At 49.7% G+C, this 22082-nt stretch overlaps 1 protein-coding gene across 5 annotated transcripts; it reads left to right on the top strand.

Moving 5' to 3' along the window:
- The first annotated feature begins 1541 nt into the window (after nucleotides 1–1541).
- Nucleotides 1542–21566, top strand: Lhx9 (LIM homeobox 9). Of its 5 annotated transcripts, none has more exons than XM_070041475.1 (6): nucleotides 1542–1591; nucleotides 6524–6642; nucleotides 8540–8742; nucleotides 10000–10355; nucleotides 16186–16388; nucleotides 20841–21566. In XM_070041475.1, exons 1-6 carry the CDS (start codon nucleotides 1564–1566, stop codon nucleotides 20895–20897), a joined length of 966 nt encoding a protein of 321 aa, XP_069897576.1. In that variant the 5' UTR covers nucleotides 1542–1563; the 3' UTR covers nucleotides 20898–21566. The 5 variants fall into 5 exon arrangements, with proteins under 5 accessions (XP_069897576.1, XP_069897573.1, XP_069897574.1 ...); XM_070041472.1 differs by lacking the exon at nucleotides 20841–21566 and adding an exon at nucleotides 17865–18122 and having other exon boundaries at nucleotides 1564–1591; XM_070041473.1 differs by lacking the exon at nucleotides 1542–1591 and having other exon boundaries at nucleotides 6469–6642.
- The last annotated feature ends 516 nt before the right edge of the window (nucleotides 21567–22082 follow it).

The following is a 22082-nucleotide window of genomic DNA, read 5'->3' as shown; positions in this document are numbered from 1 at the left end:
TCCTCGCCGGGGCGCCCGGCCGTGGGGTCAGTTCTGAAGGCAAAGTGTTCTAGGGGTGGGCGGTGGGGGAGGGCGTGTTCTCTCTCTGGTCCGCCGGGAGCCGTGCTGGGATCTTTTTGCCCCTCTGCTCGCCGCAGGACCCCATTGGCACAGTTTTCGCCGACGGCAGAGGTGGGGGGGGGAGACACCGAAGCCCCGGGGCTCCGCACCCCCGCGGGCCACGCCACGGCGAGCGCCGCACGCGGGGGGGGGACGGAAGGGAGGGAAGCGCTCCGCGCGCGCCCCCCGCCCGCCCGCGGGGACTGAGCCGCGCCCCCGCCCGCCGCCCCGGGCCGCGCGGCCAGCCGGTCCCCGGGAGGAGCGGCGGGTAGATCTCTGCGCCCGAGGCCCCGGCGGCGGCGCCTCCGTTCTCCCTCCGGCGGCCCGGCGGGAACCTGGGAGCAGGTAACGCCCCCCCCCCGCGCCCCGTTCCGAGTCGCGCTGCTCTCCCCGCCCCCCACCCCGGACGGGGGCTCGAGCGCGGGGAGGGGTTCTCACCCTCCATCTCTGGAGGGGCCGCAGGGGACGAGATGCGCGGGACCCCCGCCCCTCCCACCCGCCCTGGAGCGCGCCCGGCCTGGGCACTCGTGGAAGGTTCGGGATGGGAAGGCGTTGCGGGGGGCGGGGGGCGGGCCGTGCGGGCTCAGCCGGGGTTCCCGCCGGAGCCGCCTCCCCGGCACCCGCCAGACAGGCAGCAGCTGGCGGCGGCGTGGTTTAGGTACCAGCTCCAGAAAGGCGAAGGCTGGGAAGGGGAGGGGGAGTGGGGAGGTGCGGGAAGGGGAGGTGCGGGAGGGGGGAGCCGGGGCGCGCGGCGGGGCGGCAGAGCACCCCCCCCCCGCCCGCGCCAGCCGCGAGATGCTCCGGGCTTTACGAGCCCTCCATTAACACCTCTCCCCACCCCGGAGAGGCGGCCCGGGCTGCGCGCACCCTCCCCGCGTCCCGGGCACCGGGCCCGGCGCGCCCTCCGCTCTCCTGGTGAAACAGAAAAGAGTACACGGAAAATTAAAACGAGAGAGAGAGAGAGAGAGAGAGAGAGAGAGAGAGAGAGAGAGAGAGAGAGAGAGAGAGAGAGAGAGAGAGAGCGAGAGAGAGAGAGAGAGCATTTTCACCCAGCAGTTGGTTTCTTTGGATGCACAGAGAGATCCTCTTCCGATCGCCGACGCTGGCCCGCACCCCTGGACGCCGCCCCCCCCCCAGCCCGCCCTCGAGGACAGCGGAAATCTTGGGGGGACACCTCTGACACCGGGGCGTCGAGGTAAGCTTCCCCCGATGGACACCGGCTTCGTCCCGGCAGCTTTCCGTCCCCGGAGCGCGCTGGGACCGCTAGGCTGTCCCGGGGACGGCTCCGGAGCCTGGACGAGGGGAGCGGGGGGTCCCCAGGCCGCCCCGGGGAGGGGAGCGATCGCCCGCACGGGGTAGCGGGAGGGAGGGGGCCCCGGGCCGCGCGCCCTGGCCGGCTGACGCCCGCTCTCCTTCGGCCAGGGCGCGCCGCCGGGACCGCGCGAGCCGCCGCTTGCTCCGAGGATGCTGAACGGCACCACCCTCGAGGCAGGTGAGTGGGGGTCCGGCCCGCGCCCCGCGCCCCTGCCCTGGGCCCGCGTGCAACGCGCGTGTCTGCACCCGCGTGCGCGCCACGAAGCCGGGGCATTTGTCTTCCAAATGGAACGCGTGCAATGAATGACACACTCGCCCGCCACGCTGGCTTTTTGTTTGTTTCTTTTCTTTGAATGTTTTTCCCAGGGTCTCCGGCTAGAGGTCACGGTGTCATTGAGCTCCGTGGACGACCCCTTGGGCGGAGCTGCTGGGGGCGTCGCTCGGCTGCAAGCCCTCCGGGAAGACGCCCTTTTGCACCCCTAGCCGGGCTTTCCCGGACATCGAGTTCACCCCACCGGGTCCCTGGTTGTTCCCGCTTCATCCCGCGCAGCCCTTTTCGGGCGGGATCTGAGACAATGCTCTTTTTGGGGAGTGGGGGGCACGGGGGATGGTGCCGCCGATCTCGCGTGCAAAGCTGCGGGGTTCAGAAGCCCGCGCTCTTCTGCCCTTGGCGGCAGCCCCGTTCCCGTGGAAAACCAGGGGCCAAGAAGGAGGTGGGCTGCTGCCCAGGGGTTTTCCTGTGGGTAGGGACGGTGTCCGGCGCGCCGGGGCCTTGAGGAGCGCGCGGGTCCGCCGAGCCTGCACCTGCAGAAGGTGCGGGCCTGCGGGGGTCCCGGACGGGGTTCCGTGCCTCGAGCGGCTGGGCTCGCTTGCATCTGCCTGGAGTCGAGGCAGCCCAGCCCGCAGCTGCTCGGCTCCGTGTGCAGAAGCTGTGCTTCCGAGACCACCGGCCACCGGCAACCCAGCTTAGCCAGGACGTCCAAGGCCGGGTGAGGACGCTCTAGGCGCTTGTACCCCTCCTCCCAAACAAGGCTGAGCTTTTTGCCGTCCTTGGGGGTGCTCTCCCACAGTGCCAGAAGCTGGACACGACTCCCATTTCCACCCTAAGGTAGCTCTTCTTTTCCTGCACACATTCAGGGGCACAGGATCATGGCCTGCCGAATTCAAATCCACAAATACCTTGAATCACCTGTGCTTCCCCCGCCAGGCGAAAACCCCACCGGTTCCCTGGATGAAGCCGGGCAAGCACTAGTCGAAGCCCAGCGTCCACTCGATGTTTCCCCCCTTCCCTCTAGGGCCCTTTATCCAAGTGGCACTGTCAAGCCTAAACAAGGTCCCTACCGTGAGGTCCCCTGACCTTCATGGAGATTGTATTATTGGAACTCTAAATGCCAAAGTGTGTCCCACCGGAGTCTTGTCTGCCTTCCTGAAGTAGCTAGCCAAGGCTGGGTGCTGGGAGGCTGAGAGCGATCAAGCGACCAGTGCATTGCGGGTGTCCAGCACCAGGCCAGCGATCTGCCCCACCATGCCAAAGGGTGCTTTGAATTTGGAGAGGAAACTTGATATTGTGTGCTGGATTGTGCACCAGACAGAGCCCTCGTCCCCCACACCTGCCCCCCCTCACCCCTGCACCTGCCCCGCTGAGCAGCAACTTGTTCACAGCGACTGACAAATCTAATGCTGTAACTTTTATACAAGACTCGCTGGCCATTCAGCCTAGAGATGGGAGAAGAGAGGACATTTCCTGCCCCAGCCCCTTCTCGGGAGCACTGGCCAGAAGCAAAGCTTCTGAGAAACAGCCTTTATTGGAAGCGTTAGCATCTCTCAATAGGGAAGTGGCAGGGGAAGGGATTCTAAGCAGTCACTGGGAGCTCCTAGACAATAAGGTTAGGACACTCCAGGTCACCCTTCTAATGCTTAGTAATACTTAGGTCATCTTACCCGCCCCCCTCAGTTCTTGAGGCACTGTGAGGGGAGGCTGGGCTGGATCTATTGGGAGGCATGTCTGTAGAGCTAACTAAGACCTCTCAAACCCCAGCCCTCCCTCCTTCCCTCCACCCCGGGCAGTTTTCTACAGACTTCCTGTGTTCACTGAGCGGGGAAAGCATCCTGCCAGTTTCTCTTCTTTGTGAGAAATAGCAAATCTTTCTGGACCCAGGAACTTATAACCTGAGTTTTATAAGAGCAGTCAGAGCTCCAGTTCAAGGCAGAAAGCTAATGTTCTGCCTGTACCTGATATTTTAGTTTTTAAAAATGTGTGTGTGATAGATGAATCAATGAATGAATGAGTGAATGGTTGGAAGGCTTACAGGACTTCCCTAAAAACTCTTTACAAAGGTCTGCTTTTTTTTTTTTTCCTCTCAAGAGTTGTTACGCTGTCCTTCATACAATCTCCAAAGTTCCATCTCTTCTAAGCAAGGCGTGGTATTTGTGAGTTCCTCTTGACTATTCTGAGCGTGAAGTCTTAAGAACTAAACCCAATCCCAGACATCCTTATTTTGGGAGTAGGGAAAAGATGTAGCAGAGAAACTGGACAAGGTGAGCTGAGGTTCTTGAGTTCGTGCTGGGAGTTTCCTTTCGATTAACTTACAGTGTTCTTCTTGCAGAAGGCTCAGCCTCTCCTCAGGCTCAAAGTCAGCCCAGCTGCTGGTGTGTGGGAAGGCAGTCTGCCCCGCTCTTTGCGAGAGGACCTGCTGTCTCTGAAAGGGCTGGGGCCTCAGCTCCTCCAAGGGGTCCTCCAAGTGCACACGTGGCTTTGAAAAGCTCATTGATTTCTATCCAAAAGGGCTAATTACATTACTTACAGTAAATAGCTGTCCTGCTGTCAGGTACCTCAGCCCAGGAGAGGGGTGGGGCTTGGATTCAGCTTCATGCACTTGATTGGCTTCTTCCCCCCTCCCTTTCCTTTGCAAGCAAACATTTTCACGAGCTATATTCCGACACCCAAAGGACCTTAAAAGCATCCCGTCTGCAAATAGCATTATATGTGATCTGACCAAAAAAACAAAGGGGTGTGTGTGTGGCAGAGGTCTGTTTGGCGTTGGTGGGAGACAGGTGGTGAGGGCCGTGCAGACAGGAAGTCCGGGGAGTCACCATTCATTGCATTCTGCGTCCCCCTTCATCCTCAGGCTCCTTTTTTTTTCTTTCCTTCTCCTCTTCTTCCCCCTTTCTTCCCTCGCTTCTTCGCTCCCCACTTCTTTCTAGAGTTGGCTACAATTGCTCGTCGGGCTCCCCCGGGCGGAGGGAAGCGGGTCTGCTGCCCAGCGGCTCCTCGGAGTCCTTCAGGGGACCCCTCGCCCAGAAGCTTTGGGGCAGATCGGTGGGGAGACCGGGGGACGGGGTGGGGAGAGCGAGGGGGCCTTGGCTGGCGTGGGGCCGGCCCGACTGCGGGCTGCGGGGTAAAGCTCCGCCGGGTCTGGTGGCCACGCCCGGCTCCGGCCCCCGGGGGACCGCGTGGGACTGAATCCCAGCAGAGCACTGTGGACATTTTTAATGGGGGCGCCGTGGAACAATCCCGCCCCTGGCGAGCACGGCTCTGCCGTCCCGCGTGTCTCTCCCCCCCCCCGCAGTCCCCTAAAGTGTGCTGCGGGTGGGTGCCGCGGGTTGGGGGGGACGCCCAGGTTTACCAGCCCCTCGTCCTGCAGCCTTGGGCCCGGGGCCCCGCGCGTTCCCAGCGCCGCTCGCGCCAAGCTCGCCCGAGTCCCGAATCCCGGCCTCACGTGGACAGGTTTCCCACGGGGACCCCCAGATCTGCAGCGCGGCATTCCCAGACTCGACCTGGCTAGATCACAGAGCCCCCCAACCTTCCTTCCAGGCAGGACACCCAACCCGAGTCTGCAAGACCACGCCCTGAACTCCACCCCCCCCCCCCCAATAATCCCTGGAAAGGTTAGGTCCTTCCAACCACCCTCCTTTATTTTACACCGCAGAGGACGCGGCTCCGGGGCGAGGCCGGGCCGCAGGACGCACCGTCCTGAGGCAGGGAGGATGGGGGGGGGTGGGGAGGTTGACCCAGGAACCAGAAGGAAACACAAAGTTTGGGGCTGATCGTGTTCTTGGGGGGGGGAGAGGCGGGGAGAGAAGGCTGAGTCCGGGTCTGATCATAACCTCGGGGGTGTGGGCCAATAAGGGTTTCCCTTGCGCCTCCCCCACCCCAGCCCGTACCCCCTTTAAAACGCTGCTGAGAACTCTTCCGAGGTGTGTGTGTGTGTGTGTGTGTGTGTGTGTGTGTGTGTGTGTGTGTGCAGGCGCACGCGGGCGTGCGGTGGGGAGAGGTAGGCACCCCCCCTCCCTCTCTCTTCCCCTCCCTCCCCCCCACCCCTTTGTAATGTTTGTCCCAGCTTGCGCGTCGCCAGGGGGTTGAGAGGAGTATGACAGGTCTTTGTTGTCTGAATAAAAATCCGTGGCAGCTCCGGGGAGAGAACTCCTCCTACTAAATTATCAAAAATGGGCTGGCTTTAGTCTCTTAACAAATTGGACACAGCTCGGGCAGGAGCCAGTCCCCAACCCCACCGACAGGCACTGGGAACGCGCCCGCAGCCCGGGACCGCTGAAAACACCACTTCGGTTGCCTTCCCCCCTTTTCTTTCCTTCTTTGTGTTCAAAACTATTTTCTTTCTTCCGCAGATCTTGTTTTCCTCCTCTGTCCCCCCCCCGCCCCCAGTTGTTTCCCATTAGTAACTCGATCTCCCCACGCGGTGAGATTCCGTTCCTTTTCGCCTCTCTTACTTTTTTCCCCCCTCGGCCCGCGTTGGTTTGTGTTCTCCCCTTCGGGCCACCGAGGGAGTGTTTTTCTTTTTCTGTTTTTTTTTTCTCCTTCCCCCCTTGTCCATCTTTTTTTCTTCTTCTTGAGGGGACTGTCCTTTTCTCCCCCGACTCCACAAGTACATCTCTGCCCTCGCGGTCCGCCCTCTTTCTTCCTCGCCCTGACTCTGGTCTTCCGTCTCCAAGCATCACTGCGCTTCTCCGCGCGCGCGTGCGCGCGCGCGGCCCTCTACGATCCTTTTTTGGGGGGACCCCTTTCCTGCGGATGAGCGGAGTCCCCGGCGTGTGTTTATGGAAATAGTGGGGTGCCGAGCTGAAGACAACTCGTGTCCTTTCCGCCCCCCAGCCATGCTTTTCCACGGCATCTCCGGAGGCCACATCCAAGGGATCATGGAGGAGATGGAGCGCAGATCCAAGACCGAGGCCCGTCTGGCCAAAGGCGCTCAGCTCAACGGCCGGGACGCGGTAAGCAAGGGCGGGTCTCCGCGCGCCCCGGGCGCGCTCCGGGAAGCCGGAGCTTCCATTCCCGGGCCCGGGGAGATTGCGGCCGGCGGCTCCCAGGGCGCCAGCGGTGGAGGACGTGAGCGGGGGCTGCTCGCCCGAGCACCGGGGCCGGCGGGGCGATGGAAAGGCGCAAGGCTCCCTTTCGGACTGGAAGTGTCTAAGCTCCAGAAACCCCAAGCTCCCCTCCGCTCACGCAGGAAGAGCCCCAGGCGGTACTGGGGTGGGGAGGCGAAGAGGAGAGGACGGCCCGCCGCGGGTCCCCCAACTTCAGTCCCGGGGCTCCGGGCTAGAGCTGCAGCCCCGAAGGCAGGATGGGCTGGGCGCCGGGAATTACGAGGAAGGCCGGCTGGGCGCGCAGACGTCCGAGCCCAGCCGGAGCGGGGTGACGTTAGACCCTGGGCCCAGAAATGACCCCATTCCGTGCGTCCCGCTACGCAGGGATCCTCATCCCAAACGCGGGCGCTTTTAGTTTCTGACATCCTGACTCTCAGTTCCTTTGTGCCTTGACTTCCCACCGGGGGAGGGTGTCTCGTGTGTGTGTGTGTGTGTGTGTGTGTGTGTGTGTGTGTGTGTGTGTATGCTGTTCATTTTTTTAAATGCCCAGGAGCAGCCTCCAAAGCAAGAACTTCCTAACCTTAAAACGAAATAGCCACCCGCCCGTGTGACCGCTGCTCATCGTAATAAAAGTCTGGTCCTCTTTAATATGTGTGTGTGTGTGTGTGTGTGTGTGTGTGTGTGTGTGTGTGTGTGTGTGTGTGTACATAGTCATCGAAGTATTCCCCTATTTACGAACGGGGCCGGGGGGACTAGCAGAAGTCTCCGGAAATTATTCCAAACAGCGTTGTCTGTAGATCTGCCTCTGGGAAGAAAGGAAACGCAGCTCAAACCGACCCCGGTGAGCGCACTTAGAAGCCGAACAGGCAAGAGTTTAGGATAGCACCCCGCTAGCCAACGGGGCGGATTTAGGGAGGCCTGTGGACATTTGCACAGCTCTAATCCCGCCAATCCCAACCCGAATTCGGCTAGTCGGGAGGAAAAGGTCCCGCGATTCACTTCTTCCCTTCGTGGGTAACAATCTGGAAAAAAAAAATTAAAAGTAAACGGCCACAAGAAACCCAGCGCTAGGTGATATTTGCCACCCTCGGATCCAGGTGGGAACCGTCCATTTGAGCATCAAACATGTTCAGGACAAAGATCTGTGTGTGTGGGTGTGTGTGTGCCGCGGAGACCTGGAAGCGGGCTTGATCCTTGATTCACAGTCGCCCTTGAAAATTAGGAGCCTGCCCAGTTCACACCCACTCAGCCCACCAGTCCGGACCCAATCGTGAGCACAGGTAATAACAGCAGCTCCCGGGCTTTTGATGCCCACGCCAGTCTGCACGCGCGTGGAGAAACGCCACGGGAAAATCGTTTGCGTCCAGAGAAGGCAGACATTCCACAGTGCTTTCTGCTTCCCACGAACGATTCCTCCTGTTTTCTTTTGTGCATGCGATTTTAGGCTGTATCAGAGAGAGAGAGAGAGAGAGAGAGAGAGAGAAATAAACCACTACCCCACCATGTTCATCTAATTCTTCTAACTGAGGGTCGCACACTGACTTGTAAATCATTTTTGTTTCCCAAGCGAGATTGGGGGCAGCTGCGATGTCTTCAAGTTCACAGTGTCTGCAAGATCGGGAGACAGGACTGGGCAAAAAGAGGAGTGTGTGTTGTGAGTGTGTGTGTGTGTGTGTGTGTGTGTGTGTGTGTGTGTGTGTAAGAGGGGGAGGATGCAGAGCAGAAATTGCAAATGTTTGCCCCCCAAACTCCCTTTGCGCGCTGCCGGGAGGAGAGTCAGCCGGGCCGTGTGCTTGCCTTGCAGGGGATGCCCCCGCTCAGCCCCGAGAAGCCCGCCCTGTGCGCCGGCTGCGGGGGTAAGATCTCCGACCGCTACTACCTGCTGGCCGTGGATAAGCAGTGGCACCTCAGGTGCTTGAAGTGTTGTGAATGTAAGCTGGCGCTGGAGTCCGAGCTCACCTGCTTCGCCAAGGACGGTAGCATTTACTGCAAGGAGGATTACTACAGGTACTGCCCTGGGCCCGCTCCCGTCAGTGGGGGACACAGTGCCCCCACGTCCCTGTCCCCGCGCTCCCTTCTGTCTCCCTAGATACACGCTTTTGTCTCTTTACTCTGCACGCGCCGCAGAACTGTAATCCCAGGGATTCACGGGCGAGGATGGGTCCTAGGGGGAAGGTAAACCCAAGGTCTGGCGCGGGGAACCAGTGAAAAACCATTTGCTCCCAGTGTTCCCCAGCCCGGTTTTGAGAACCCGGAGAAATTGGGGTACACGCACAGGGATCGTTCTCCGCTGACCAAGACGAGAGCAGGTTATTATTATTATTGTTAAATTTTCCGCTTACTACAAACTGGGCAGACTTGTATTGGGACCCCACTGGGCGCGTGGTAGCTGTGGTTGTAAGCAAGGTTGTAAGTGACTGGAAAAGGAACCGAAGCCGGGGTGCAACTTCAGTCCACGCGGAAGTCCCCCAGCTTCCTTTACAGCAAGAGAGACCCGAGCTAGAGAGCACGCAGGGCCAAGGCGCGCTCATGGATTCTTGTGAATCTCTGCATCGGGAACGATCAGGGAGTTCACAGGTGACCTAGCTTTATTCCTGGAAGTAGCAAGGCAAATACTTTAAAAACACGATTTCCTCCATAGAGTTATGTTTCTGGGGCTCTCTGTATGTTTTCAAATCCGTGCCCACAGCACATAATCTCGCCGTTATTCGTGGAATAAGACCGAAGCGGTTCACCCAGCATTGCGAGCTCACGTTCTTTCTTTCCATAGTGTTCTGAATTTGTGCTTCAATTTTCTTTTTTTTCTTTTTGCCATTCCTGGAGCTTGAACTCAGGGCCTGGGTGCTGTCTCTGAGCTTGATTTGCTCCAGGCTGGTACTCTACCCACTTGAGCCACATCTCCACTTCGGGCTTTCTTCGGTGACTAGTTCATTGAAGATCAGAGTCTCAAGGACTTTCATGCCCGGGCTGACTTTGAACCTCAGTCCACAGAGCTAAGTGGCCACCAGGGCCTGGCTGGTTCTTTGTAAAATCTTCACTCTGCATGGCAAGGAGGTCAGGTAGTTCTCTGTTCCGCCGGCTTTAACGGGGATCCCTGTCCTGGCAGAGCAAATAAGATGGATGTGGGTGTGGGTGTCTGGTCCTCCTGGAGCCTTCTTAGGCCTCAACCTTTGGTTATTGCAAACCAACCTCAGGTGCTATGGAGAGTACTCGTCCGCCCTTCCTTGCATCCACTGGCGCCCTGACTTTCCTGTTTGCTTCCAGAAGGTTCTCTGTGCAGAGATGTGCCCGCTGCCACCTTGGCATCTCTGCGTCGGAGATGGTCATGCGCGCCCGAGACTCGGTCTACCACCTAAGCTGCTTCACCTGCTCCACCTGCAACAAGACGCTGACCACGGGCGACCACTTCGGCATGAAGGACAGCCTGGTGTACTGCCGCGCGCACTTCGAGAGCCTCCTGCACGGAGAGTACCCGCCGCCGCTGAGCTACACCGAGCTGGCGGCCAAGAGCGGCGGCCTGGCCCTGCCCTACTTCAACGGCGCGGGCACCGTGCAGAAGGGGCGGCCCCGCAAGCGGAAGAGCCCCGCGCTCGGAGTGGACATCGTCAATTACAACTCAGGTGGGTCGCACCCCTCAGGACGCCCAGGTCTCCGGCCCCGGGGTCTGTCCCCCCCTCAGGAGGGGACTTTGCCCCCCACCCCCGTTGCCTGTGTCTCTCTAGAACGTCGTCACCCCCCTTTGAGGCTCAAGGAAGATAGAGGGGCCAAGGGAAGGAAAGAGGGCAGGCGGCAAGAGGAAGGCAGCACTTGCTGTTCGACTGTGTGGCAAAAAAGGGCACCCCCCCCCAAAAAAAAATCCATAGAAGCCAGGGCCCTCCATAGTGTCTTCCTGGAAACGGACAGAGCCAGATCTGTGCGCCTCTCAGTTAATGAGCCCGCTGGTTTCTGGCTCCCAGGGAGAGCAAAACAGCCCTAGGGCAATTCCTTTTGTGGAAGCCAAATTATAGATCCTAGCTGGGAGGTTTCAAAACAAAACAAAACAACAACAACAAAAACCCAACCCACAAAACTTCAGAGCCCAACCCATCTGTCTAGAGCTTAGGGGGCTGTGGTCCTCCAGCCCAGAGTTAATCAGCAACACAATTGGCAAGGGGGTGCTAGAGCAGAATTCCCTGCAGCCCTTCGGGGTGGACATCTCCCTCCTCTCCCCGTGGGGACTGAGCCTCTCGTGTGGGTCCTGGGGTCTACCGTCACCCACGAAAGCACTCAGAAAGAAAAAAAACCTGGCAGCAGGCTAAGCACACTCTCCCTTCCTCGCTTTGGGACACACCCCCTCTTTATCCGTGTTCGGAGCCCGTGTCCTTTGCTCGTCCTGCAGCTGAAGCCCAGAGGCTCTGCAGACCATAATCTCACATTATGTAAGTGGGACATTACATAATGTGCAGTGGATGGAAGTTCTGGAGAGCTTCAGTCACTGGGAAAAGAAAAGTCCCGGCTAACTTTCCCCAGCTCAAGATCCTACATGCTTCTTGTTCTGGGCCCAGACCTATCTTGGGAGGGTACTCAGCAAGCAGCACCTCCTTCTCCTCATTCTTGTGACAGCTACCTTTTCATGATCACCAACACCCAACTAGTCTGCATATCAAGCATGGGTATCCATAGCGCGCAGCACGCCTGGTATGGTGATGTAAATCGCTGCTCAAGGACCGGCTTTCAGTCAAGTGACTTGCTAGAAGTATCCCAGGCAGAGGGAAAGCAGGGTACAATCCTGCGCTGCCCGGGTGCCCCCCCATCCTCCTCTCACTAAAAACCACAAACCCCTTCTGGTTGGAGGAGGAATGAATCCCAGCTAGGCTGCCTTAGCTTCTCTGTCTCCCTGCCAGGCAGGGTTAGTGAATCAAGACAAAAGGCAAAGGGGCTGCAAAACAGGCTCTGGGCTAGGTGTGCGGGCAGCGGGCAGCCCCGGTTTTGCCAGTGCAGGGCAGCCGCAGTGGCCCTCTCTTCCTCTTCCCCCTGCTCTGGGCAGTGGCTTTTGTTAGGGGCCACTCTGCCCAGTGCCTCAGTTGTATCCTTTGTTGTGCGGTCCCTGTAGCAGGAAAAGCAGGGCACTGACGTTGGAGTCTAGACCCACTCACCAGGATCTTAATGTGTGTGTGTGGGATTAACTGGGCTGGGGCAGCGGGGAGAATGTTCTTTGGAAAAGAGACTCCCTTTGCCAGATAAGTGAAGAAGCGTGGCGATTTCTAGCTCAACTATGAGCCAGCCTGCCTTCTGCTTGTTTGTTTAATCTAATTAGCTAAATTTGATTTTTTTTTGTGCCCTGGATCTTTCTGTTAGAAAGTTCCAGGGAGCTTTAAGAATAATAAATTTAGTTTCTCTTCTCTGAAAAGAATTAGAGCACAAATTCATTTCTTAGAAAGGATGAAAATCTCCTCTGGTGCTACTTCGACCTTTAGCTTGCAAACAAGTCGTGAAGAACAAGTCAGAGAGAAAGCTGATGTCTTGATCTTGAAAGAAGGAAAAGTTGCTGGCTTCCCCCAAACCTTCTCCCCCCTCCCCCAACACCCATTCCATTCTTTCTTGACTTTTCCCTCAGATAGGAGAAAACAATACATATTTCTTTAAGATTAGGTGGAAGTTATCTCAAGGAATTGGCTTAAAGATGCCTAGCCAGAAATCACCCTCCTCCCCACACCCATTAAAAAATTCTTTATGACTTGAATCCCAGTTTGTTTCACAACTTTAGACAGAAACCCTTCAGCAAGTTAGGCACATGTTAAAATGTCAAAAGTCAAACAGGCCCACAGTTTTAGCTCATCATCTTAGCCTTCTTTGGGGTTTATATTGTTTTAATGTAAAGTCTCACAGAAGATAACATTGATGGGAACCAAAATATAATTTACCTAGTGGTGTTTTTAAAAGCATGTATGCAAAAGCATGTTTATGATTCAAAGACAATCAGAGAACTAAACATGGCCAGCGACTCTTAGACAATGTCATATAAATTAGACAAATGTCATATAAATTTCTGATTTAGCTTGTACCTCTGTGTAAATGAATTTTCCAGATATTTTAGAGACATGGAAAGTTTATCTGAAATACTGAAATAAAGCCCTCCAGAACTGAGAAGATTTAGTCTAGGATAGACAAGTTCTACTTGAATAATTTATTAATTAGGAGACTTTTATTTATTTATTTATTGTGCCATTTCTCAATATCTCCTTTCCTTAGATTCTCTCCCCCCCCCCCCAAACTTCTGAGGCCTGTGGTTGTTAAATTGGCCTGGCACTGCCCTCTAGTGGTCTCTCAGGAGTCAGTTAATTCTCAGAAGGCTTATGAACCTTTAGAACAAATGATCATCTCTTAGTGACTGAAAATAAAATACATTGATCTTATAAACCTTAAAAGTGGCAGATACGTACTTATAGATGGACACCTAAAGCAATTTTTTCCATGGGAAAATACTCCTAAAGCCTAGAAATAGGTGGTGGAGTGGGGGGCAGTCCAGTCATTCCAAGTGTATGGTGATGCATTTGTCATTAAATGAAGACAGCATGGAAGAATGAACCCACTCACTCTGAGGAAGAAATAGGTTCTCTATTAAGTGGCATAATACAAGCACTAACATAGCCTCATGGAAACCATATATAGCAATATTTATTTAATAAAGACCTGACATTCTCTCTCCTTCCACACCTAATTGTATAATTTCACATGAAGACAAGCACCCTGGCAATTGTATTTAATACACTAAAATGCTCTGCTGAGTTTTAAATCGGTGATCATGGTCAAGGGAACATATTCAGGAAATCACTTCCATCAAATCTTACTGTGGATTTTTTAGAAAACAAAATCCATTGTAAAGATGAATGATTATATAGCTAAGTTGGGAGCCATATTTCTTTCTGAGAAATCCTGCCGTGGAGTGGGAGGAGGGGGAACGAACAAAGGCATAATTTAAACATCAAGCTAAGGCTTCTGTCCCCATTGTGATATTCAATCTGATGTGCTGTTTGGGAGAAATCTCTCACATATGATAGAAAGGAGATCTGCCTTGAAGAAGACCCCAGTGCCTAGCACGTGGCTCTTGGACCTTTCCATTGTGGGCATGTGGGTATTCTGGTCATGAAATATGGCTCCGTTTACTGGATGTAAGTGGTGTTTCGTAGCCAGCCAGGAGATGAGGTCTTGGCCATTTCAGGATATAGAAGTGCAATTCTGCAGACTGTTTGAACTTGACCTAGTTCCACTGAGCTGAAATAGGATAAAATGTAAAGTGTATTCTGGTTAGCTCTGGAAATCCATTACCATTCTCATGGGTTTACAGACACTGAGGCTCAGGTAACTGACTTATATGCAATTTCAGGTAATTTGGTTTTTGCATGAATAATTACTTGCAATTTTGTTGATGAATAGAGAGTTTAAAATCTTGATTGAAAAGCATGGTGCATGTGTCTCATGCCTGTAATCCTAGCTATGGAGGAGGTCAAGATTTGATAATTCTTATTTGAAGCCAGACCAGACAGTAAGTTCTGTGAGATTCTTATCCCCAGTTAATCAGCAAAAAAGCCAGAAATGGAGCTGTGACTCAAATGGTTGAGTACAAGCCTTGAGCCAGACAGTTCAGGGACAGAACCCAGATCCTGGGTTCGAGCCTCAGGGCCAGCACACACATACACAGATGCTCACACACAATTTTGATTGAATATGTATTGAGTTCAAGTCTTCTACTTTACTCAGGAGAGCCAAAGGAGAATGCAGTTCATCCTTTTATGTACCCCTTTGCCTCAAAGAACTTACCATCTGCTCTTTTGCCAAATGTGTGTCTTCCCACGTGTGTGTGGGTGTGTATGTACAGAGGTATGTATGTGTGCGTGTTTATGAGACATGAGTTCATGCTTAGTTTTATTAGGGAGGATTTCTTGTTAAATGAGTTCCATATGAAGTTGATCTTTTGGTTGATGACTGCAAAACATAGATATGTATAATATTAGCTGAATACATATAAGATGTATCTACTGAATATATAATAGTCCTCTATATCTATACCTCTATGTATATGACGATTTGCTGCATAGTCCACAAAAAAGTGATCCTAAGAGGACTGTAGGCGCAAAACACGTTTAAAAAAGAGGATGGTAGTGCTATTCAGAGATGCTCTACTTTTCTTTGGAATCAAGGCTTTTCCTTGTCAAGCGATAGGATCCAGTTGATTTCAAGAAATACAGGAAAACAGTACAACCAGATATGACGTGTGTCAGATTCCAGATAAAATAAGGTCTGGACATGTAGAGGGCCATGAATTTGCCAAGTTGGCAGCTCTGTAAATCCTTTGCCAAGTGTTTTCACTTGGTAGTTGTATTTCCTGTGCAGAGCTCTGAGGGGTTGAGAAGTCTCCTGTTAAATGTGCGCTTCCCATCCTGGAAAGGAAGACTTTGTAGCTGAGCTCAAAGCTGACTTCCTTGGCCCTTGGTGCCAAGGCAGGCTTTAGAGGAGGAGAGAGGGTCTGCATTCTCTCTGTAACACCAGTCTATGCCACCGCTCGCTTCCTACTCCCACATTACCAGAGCAGAAGGGACTAAGATCTGAGCTTGCAAGTAAGGACTTTCACCCTCTAAGCTGTGGGGAGGGTGTCAGGTGTGGAGCCCGGGGAGGAGGAGGCTGAGCTCATCCTCTTCCAAAAATGTTCCTTAGAATAACTCCAGAGGAAAAGTACTTCCTTCCTCACGTAGCCAAGGCTGACGAATCAGAGTGGGAAAGACTCAGAGGTGATATTCTTACACGTACATGAGACTTGCAAATCAAACTATACATATATATTCAAATGCCTCTGCCTTTCCTAGACATTTTCTTCTTCCTGGTGGAGAAAGTTCTAGAAAGATGAGGAAATGTTAAAAAAAAAAAAAAAAGTAGTAACGGAGCCACTTCCTTCCTTGGTGAGTCCCCAGGATTTATGCCTCATGATAAAAAGCAACCCAGTAACGCACACACGAGATAGTCTTGGAAGACACAGGAAGGCCCGCTCTCTTTCACTATTGGAGCCCTCTCTCTAGCATACCCTTTTGCCACTTAGAGTTTGTATATCTTCCCCATCACTAAACCCAGGAGAAGAGGTATCTGGTAGATTTTGCTAGTAGGTAAAGGGGTGGTGTGCACCTTTGCAGACTTGTTTGGTCGACTGGCAATTCTGTCTAGCTGACTGTCCTCCTCGGACTGACAGTTTACTTTCTTTCTCTGCGTCTTCGTGATCATAAGTAGCTTCCCACGGACAGCTTGCAAGAGTTTTCACTAAGCAGTTGTTTGTGTATTCTTGGCTTTTTTCAGGGGTGGGGTGGGGTGTGGTAGGAGACCAGGACTAGAACTTGGTCTCTGAGGCTTTGTGCTCATTGGCAGGCACTTCCCACCTGAGCCAGGCCTCTAATCCCAGTTTGTGCCCCCTTACTGCAACAGGTTGTAATGAGAACGAGGCAGACCACTTGGACCGGGACCAGCAGCCTTATGCCCCTTCACAGAAGACCAAGCGCATGCGCACCTCCTTTAAGCACCACCAACTGCGGACCATGAAATCCTACTTTGCCATCAACCACAACCCAGACGCCAAGGACCTGAAGCAGCTCGCTCAGAAAACAGGCTTGACCAAAAGAGTTTTGCAGGTAAGACGCTTCCATCGTTGGCTGTGTGTGCATTTCCCTTCCCCGTGCTAGTGCGCAGACCTCCTCCCCATGAGCTCTTCTGCTTCTGATTAGTGTTTTTTCCTAGTTTTTCTCCTCACAGGATACACTGAGATTTGACTGGGGTCCCTAGAGGCCCCTCCCCCTCCCAAAAAAGAGAGCCAGGTTTTTGTTTTATTTCATATGAATTTTAAGACGTGGCCACTTTCTTCTCCCTGTGGATGGGGAGAAGGGCCTCTCTCCCACTGCTGAGCAATACCACACCAGTGAGATTGTTGGCATAGCTGTGGTTCTAGAGACTGCCATTCCCACTCGACTCAGCGCACCGCCCGGTGAGGGGGCCGGTGGTGCTGTCCTGCTACGGAAATGTCCTGCCACCCGTTCAGGTGTTAGGACCTTGCAAATTCAGGTGCATCTTTTTTTTTTCTTCTTTGTCTTTTCCTCAACTCCTGAAAAGCCAAGTATTGTTAGTGTCTCAGTAACCAAGAGAAGCAAGCATTTTCCCCATTTGAACAAACAGAAATGAAAAGCGGGGTGCTAGTTCTGCTGTCCAGTTGCTTCTCCAAAGTCCCCATGGTAAGGCCTTGTGACTACACAATTCTTCTAACGGGTTGCTGTGAGCTCATCAGTGATAAATAGCAGGCATCCACAATTCTGCAGTAGCCAGGCACTGGGGGCTCATGCCTGTAATCCTAGCTACTCAGGCGGCCAAGATTTGGTGATTCTGATTTGAAGCCAGTAGTTTGCAGACAGTAAGTTCTGTGAGCTTCTTATCTCCAATTGACTACCAAAAAGCTGGAAGTGGAGTTTTTGTGGCTCAAGTGTTAGAGCTCTGGGCTTGAGTCAAAGAGCTAAGAGATAATACGCCGCAGGTCCCAGTAATGGCACACGTGTGTACCCAACATACATACACACAAATGTTGGGTTCACCCTGTTTGGGACCTGCAAAAGTTTTTTCTTTTCCCTCTCCCGCTATGTGGAGTATTTCTTGTTAGACTCAGGAATAACCCCGTGTGGGTGATGTCTACTTCACCAAAGTGGTCCCGCATTTGAGATATACTTTCAGTGGCCCTGCTTTCCCCTATTCTTAAAAGACAGGGGTGGAGAAATAAGGGTAACCAGCACCCCACCCTTCTCTGTGTGTCTCCTTTCCAGTCTCCCAAGTTGCACTTGTTGATGCTGGGGGTTAGAATATGTATACAGTTGAGAAAGAAAACAACTCTGTAGTATTACTTCCATTTCTTTGTTTAAAAAGAGTGAGAAAACCTTTCTCCTCCCAAGGGGGACAAGATATGTTTTTTTTCTTTTCATTTAAAAGGAGAAATAGATAATTTGAAAAAAACAAAGTAGGAAAGAAAAAGAAAAAAGGAAAACAGAAAATCTTAAAAAAAAAAAAAAAAAGAAAAGAAAAGAAAAAAAGAAAAATCGGTAAAGAAATCCACTGGGATTGGTTTGCAGGTTTGGTTCCAAAACGCACGAGCCAAATTCAGAAGGAACCTTTTGCGGCAGGAGAATGGGGGTGTCGATAAAGCCGATGGCTCCTCACTTCCGGCCCCGCCCTCGGCGGACAGCGGCGGTCTCACTCCACCGGGCACAGCGACCACTTTAACAGACCTGACTAACCCCACCCTAACTGTAGTGACAGCCGTGACCTCTTCCCTGGACAGCCACCAGCCGGGGAGTCCCCCCCAAACTACCTTAACCAACCTCTTCTAACATGGCTTTGCTTTCCTCTTCTTACTACTTACTATTATGATTCTAATTATTATTATTATTATTATTTTATTACAAGACTCCCCCCCCTTTTCACCCATAAGACATTTGGGGGATATAAATGACAGCTCGGTGTGTAGCATCTATAGCCACTTGGTAATGAGTTTAACAGTGTGGTCTCCTTTAAAGGAACATAAATTATCTACTTGACTTGTTTTTCTTTTCTTCTTTTCTTTTCTTTCCTTTTCTTTCTTCTTTTAAACAACAACAACAAAAAACCTAATTAGATCTTTCAATCGGTAAGGGAAGTTTTTAATCATTCTAATATAAGTGCCTCTTAAAATTGTATGTTACTTATTTCCAGAGTCTCAAAGGAAAAAAAAAAGAGTGGTTATTATAATGGGTGATTAATCATATTCCTGCTTAAATGATTAGGTGAATCATGAACTGGAATATTTGTTATTTTTTTTAAATCTTGAAATTGTATGTAATTGTTAAATTTTGAAAACTGCCCGCTTAAGAGAATTTAAACTGAAAAAGAATATACTATTTTTCACCTGAACTGTTTATTCCAATGAGGAATGTGATTAAAGTACTAACAATAGCAAATTTTAATAGGTATGAACAATTGGGTGGGAAATCTTTCCTAGGAAGGTACAATCCCCTAAACTTTGGACTTAGCTATTTGGTTTTTAGCTTTTAAAAAAATACTTAAACTCCCTGAGTATGCATCAAAATTCTACCTAGAAGTTGAAATTCTATCTTTTTGACCTTCTCATGCTAAAGAAAAACAAAATAACCCCAAAACCCAGTTCTGAGACCATTCTTCCTATGTTACTTTCTCCTCCCCCTCCCCGGGAAAATGGAAATAAGCAAAATATAATTTTTTAAGAAGTCAAAAATTGGTTAAAATTTTAATTAGTAGCTCTATTAATTGGCTTTGGTTTGCTTCAGCTGTTCCACAATATTGTAACTGGCATTCTATTTATATAAATAACATGTCACCTCCCCACCCCCCCTTCATAGACCCAGTAAGAATACCTTGGTTTTCCTTTACTTCATTTTATTTTGGCACAGGTTGATTTATGTACCAAAAACAAAAAGCATCTCTGACATTGAGATTTTGAAGTTATGAATCTTCAAGTAGATAAACTCAGAAGCCTCGTGGATGCTGATCTGAATATATTTCCTAGTTTACAGTAGCATTTTTTTCCTTTTAATTTAAGGTAAAATCTTAATGGTCTGGGCAGTGGTGAATGTTCAACTCTATGCTTCTGTTGTAGTTAAATACCAATTAGATTGTGGATTTCCTAAGATAATTAAAAAAAAGAAGTCAAGATATACGTCTTGCTTTAGTGGATTGTTAAGAATAACTTTGCACAAATTCTCCACTTTATGTTGGACCCCTTAAATCTGCTCTGGTGGTCGAAGTGGCTATTTAATAGATTTTAAAGGTGTCCTTCTGGCTGTATAAATGTGTGGTTACATACTGACAGTTCACTGCCCACTTTAAAGTGCATTATTGTAACTTTTGCTCAGGGTCTTTAGAAAATTAGCACAGAAAGTAGCTTATTTTTTAAAAAAATAAAGAGGATGGAAGATAAGTTAACACTGTAACAGAAGAAAGGTGTGATTGCCATTATATATTTAGCAAGTATGGTTATCATCTTATATGGAGCTTAAATCTTGACTTTTCATATTTCTATTACATTTTGGGCATTTACCCACTAACCAGACCAAACAACTTGGTAAGGCTGAGATCTTATGAACACACTTTACAGGTAAATTATTGATACTTATAAATTTTGTTCTTTGACAGAACAATCTATGGTACTCTAGATCTACTTTATTAAGTAGACTAATTATAACTCAGTTCTCATATGTGCCTTATGATCTAACTTGGGAGTAAGTTTGTGAAAAATCAGGATCTATGTGTTGTTTGTTAAATTAACTGTTTTAAGCCCTTTTGACACCTCTCTAGTTTTGTACTGTTTTACCTCTTATTTCTGAAACCCTTTTTATGGTGTATCCTGTTAGAGAGGACAAACATGTCATAGAAAGCAGTTGTGCACTCTTTCAAATATAGTTGATAAATTCAATAATCTTATATATTGAGCTTCGTGTTTATAGTACAGTAAGTGGTCTAGCAAAAATTGTCCATGTTTCTTTGTTTATTGATAAAATTGCATTGTATAGAAACTATTGCCCCTAAATATTTATGGACCAAACAATTGTGATATATCCTATTAAATTTGTGTGAATAAACCACTTTGAATCTAAGGAGTTTTATTTCCCATCAGTTTTATTGAAGTTTTACCTGTACTAGTGTGTTTTCAATATCTATGTGTCTAAGATATAAAAATAGTAGTGCAATTAGAAAAATATTCAAACATACAAAGAGACGTTAGATTTTCAAACTTCTGATTCATAAATGCACACATCATTGCATATGCAAGTGTAATTCAATCTCGAAATTACCTTTAAATATGTTTGCTTCTAATAAAAGTAATGCCCCACTGATTTACATCCATTCAATTTTTAGAATAAAAAGATAAATTAGCAGATAAAGTAATTGCATGAAAAGAAGCCTTAAATATGATTAAGATTTAATGTCAGGTCTATTTAGCACAAATGGATATTTGTAAATCTAAATAGAAATTGAAGACCCCTACAAGCCAAGTTGCTCTGTAGTTAATAAATTGTCACTATGATTTCTTTCAGGGAGAACAAATCTTGGGGCATTACAGCCAAACATCCCGACGTTTGAAAATTCCCTAAAGTATTAAAAGAAGGGGAAAAGTTTGATCGGAAATCCACTGCAGTGAAGACAAAGACACTATTAGGTTATGATAATCATACATTTAAAAAAATTATTGAGCCAAAAGAAAGAGAGAGAGAGAGAGAGAGAGAGAGAGAGAGAGAGACAGAGAGAGAGAATGAGACTTAAATGTCATCTATTGAATGTTAACAAACTTTCTGTTCTTTATGATGTCTGACACAAATGAAGGCTTAAATTATGTGGCTTAAAAAAGGAATTAGATAAACCATGTATAAAACCAGAGCAACCTGGCAGTAATATATCCACCCCTCATTTGGAGAATATTATTATTAAAAAAAAAACCCACACATTTGTTAAGCACAATAGTTGTAAAATAAAGTTCACAAGCACTCTCCCTACCTGCCTGCTGATGTGTATTAGTCCTATCTGTTAATGGCATTTTCCACTTGTAAATTCAGAGAGAAGCTATCGCTCATTTAAGAAGATAGAGTTCCAAACCCAGTAATTTTAGTATTATTGTCTACTATTTTCTTTGGAAACAGAAGCCTCTGCATGAACTTTTTACATGTGTCAGCTCTAGTGTACATCTCTGTAATGATGGCTTATCTTTGCTGTTTCTTGTATAAAAAATAGCTTTCATTAATAAACATTTGATTTGACGCAAACATAGCTTTATGTTAAACACACATGGTTGAAGTTAATTTCAAACGCTGTCTTAAAGAGACAGCATAGTATATTTACAACTTGTTATGCTTAAAAAACAATCACCTCAAACAGCATACTGAGGTTCAATCCTGGTTAGTCTAGGGTGAAGTTACTTTCTTCCTTTATAACTTCTCATGACTTATTTTCATTTGTTGTATTCAATTTACACATCTTAAAAAAAATCAGAAGTAAACCCAAATTACATAAAAGAAAACCTCAGACTAAATTACTGTGTAAAATTTTAGCAACTTTTTTAGATTATTTAGGGTAAAATCTATAGATCCTCTATGAGTTTACATATTCACTATGCAATGAAAAAATTTATTGAATATACAAATATATTCTGCACTATGAAAAGGTCCAATCTTTGTGTCGTTCAGTTACTGACAATATTACAAACACAGGAAGAAGTGAGAGGAAAAGCAAATACTTAGGAATGATTTTTTTTGTTTGTTAATTGTTTAAGGGAATACTTGAAG

The sequence above is a fragment of the Dipodomys merriami genome, unplaced genomic scaffold (assembly GCF_024711535.1).
Source record: "Dipodomys merriami isolate MVZ:Mamm:240054 unplaced genomic scaffold, mDipMer1.0.p SCAF_31, whole genome shotgun sequence".
Classification (NCBI taxonomy): domain Eukaryota; kingdom Metazoa; phylum Chordata; class Mammalia; order Rodentia; family Heteromyidae; genus Dipodomys; species Dipodomys merriami.
This window is presented reverse-complemented; position numbering and strand designations above follow the sequence as displayed.

Excerpts from the sequence above, each read along its gene's own strand:
- Lhx9 (XM_070041471.1), top strand. The coding sequence starts at position 6,469 with ATGGAAATAGTGGGGTGCCGAGCTGAAGACAACTCGTGTCCTTTCCGC. Across the intron at positions 8,743-9,999 it reads TGCAAGGAGGATTACTACAG|AAGGTTCTCTGTGCAGAGAT; the intron begins GTACTGCCCTGG and ends GTTTGCTTCCAG. Across the intron at positions 10,356-16,185 it reads CATCGTCAATTACAACTCAG|GTTGTAATGAGAACGAGGCA; the intron begins GTGGGTCGCACC and ends TTACTGCAACAG.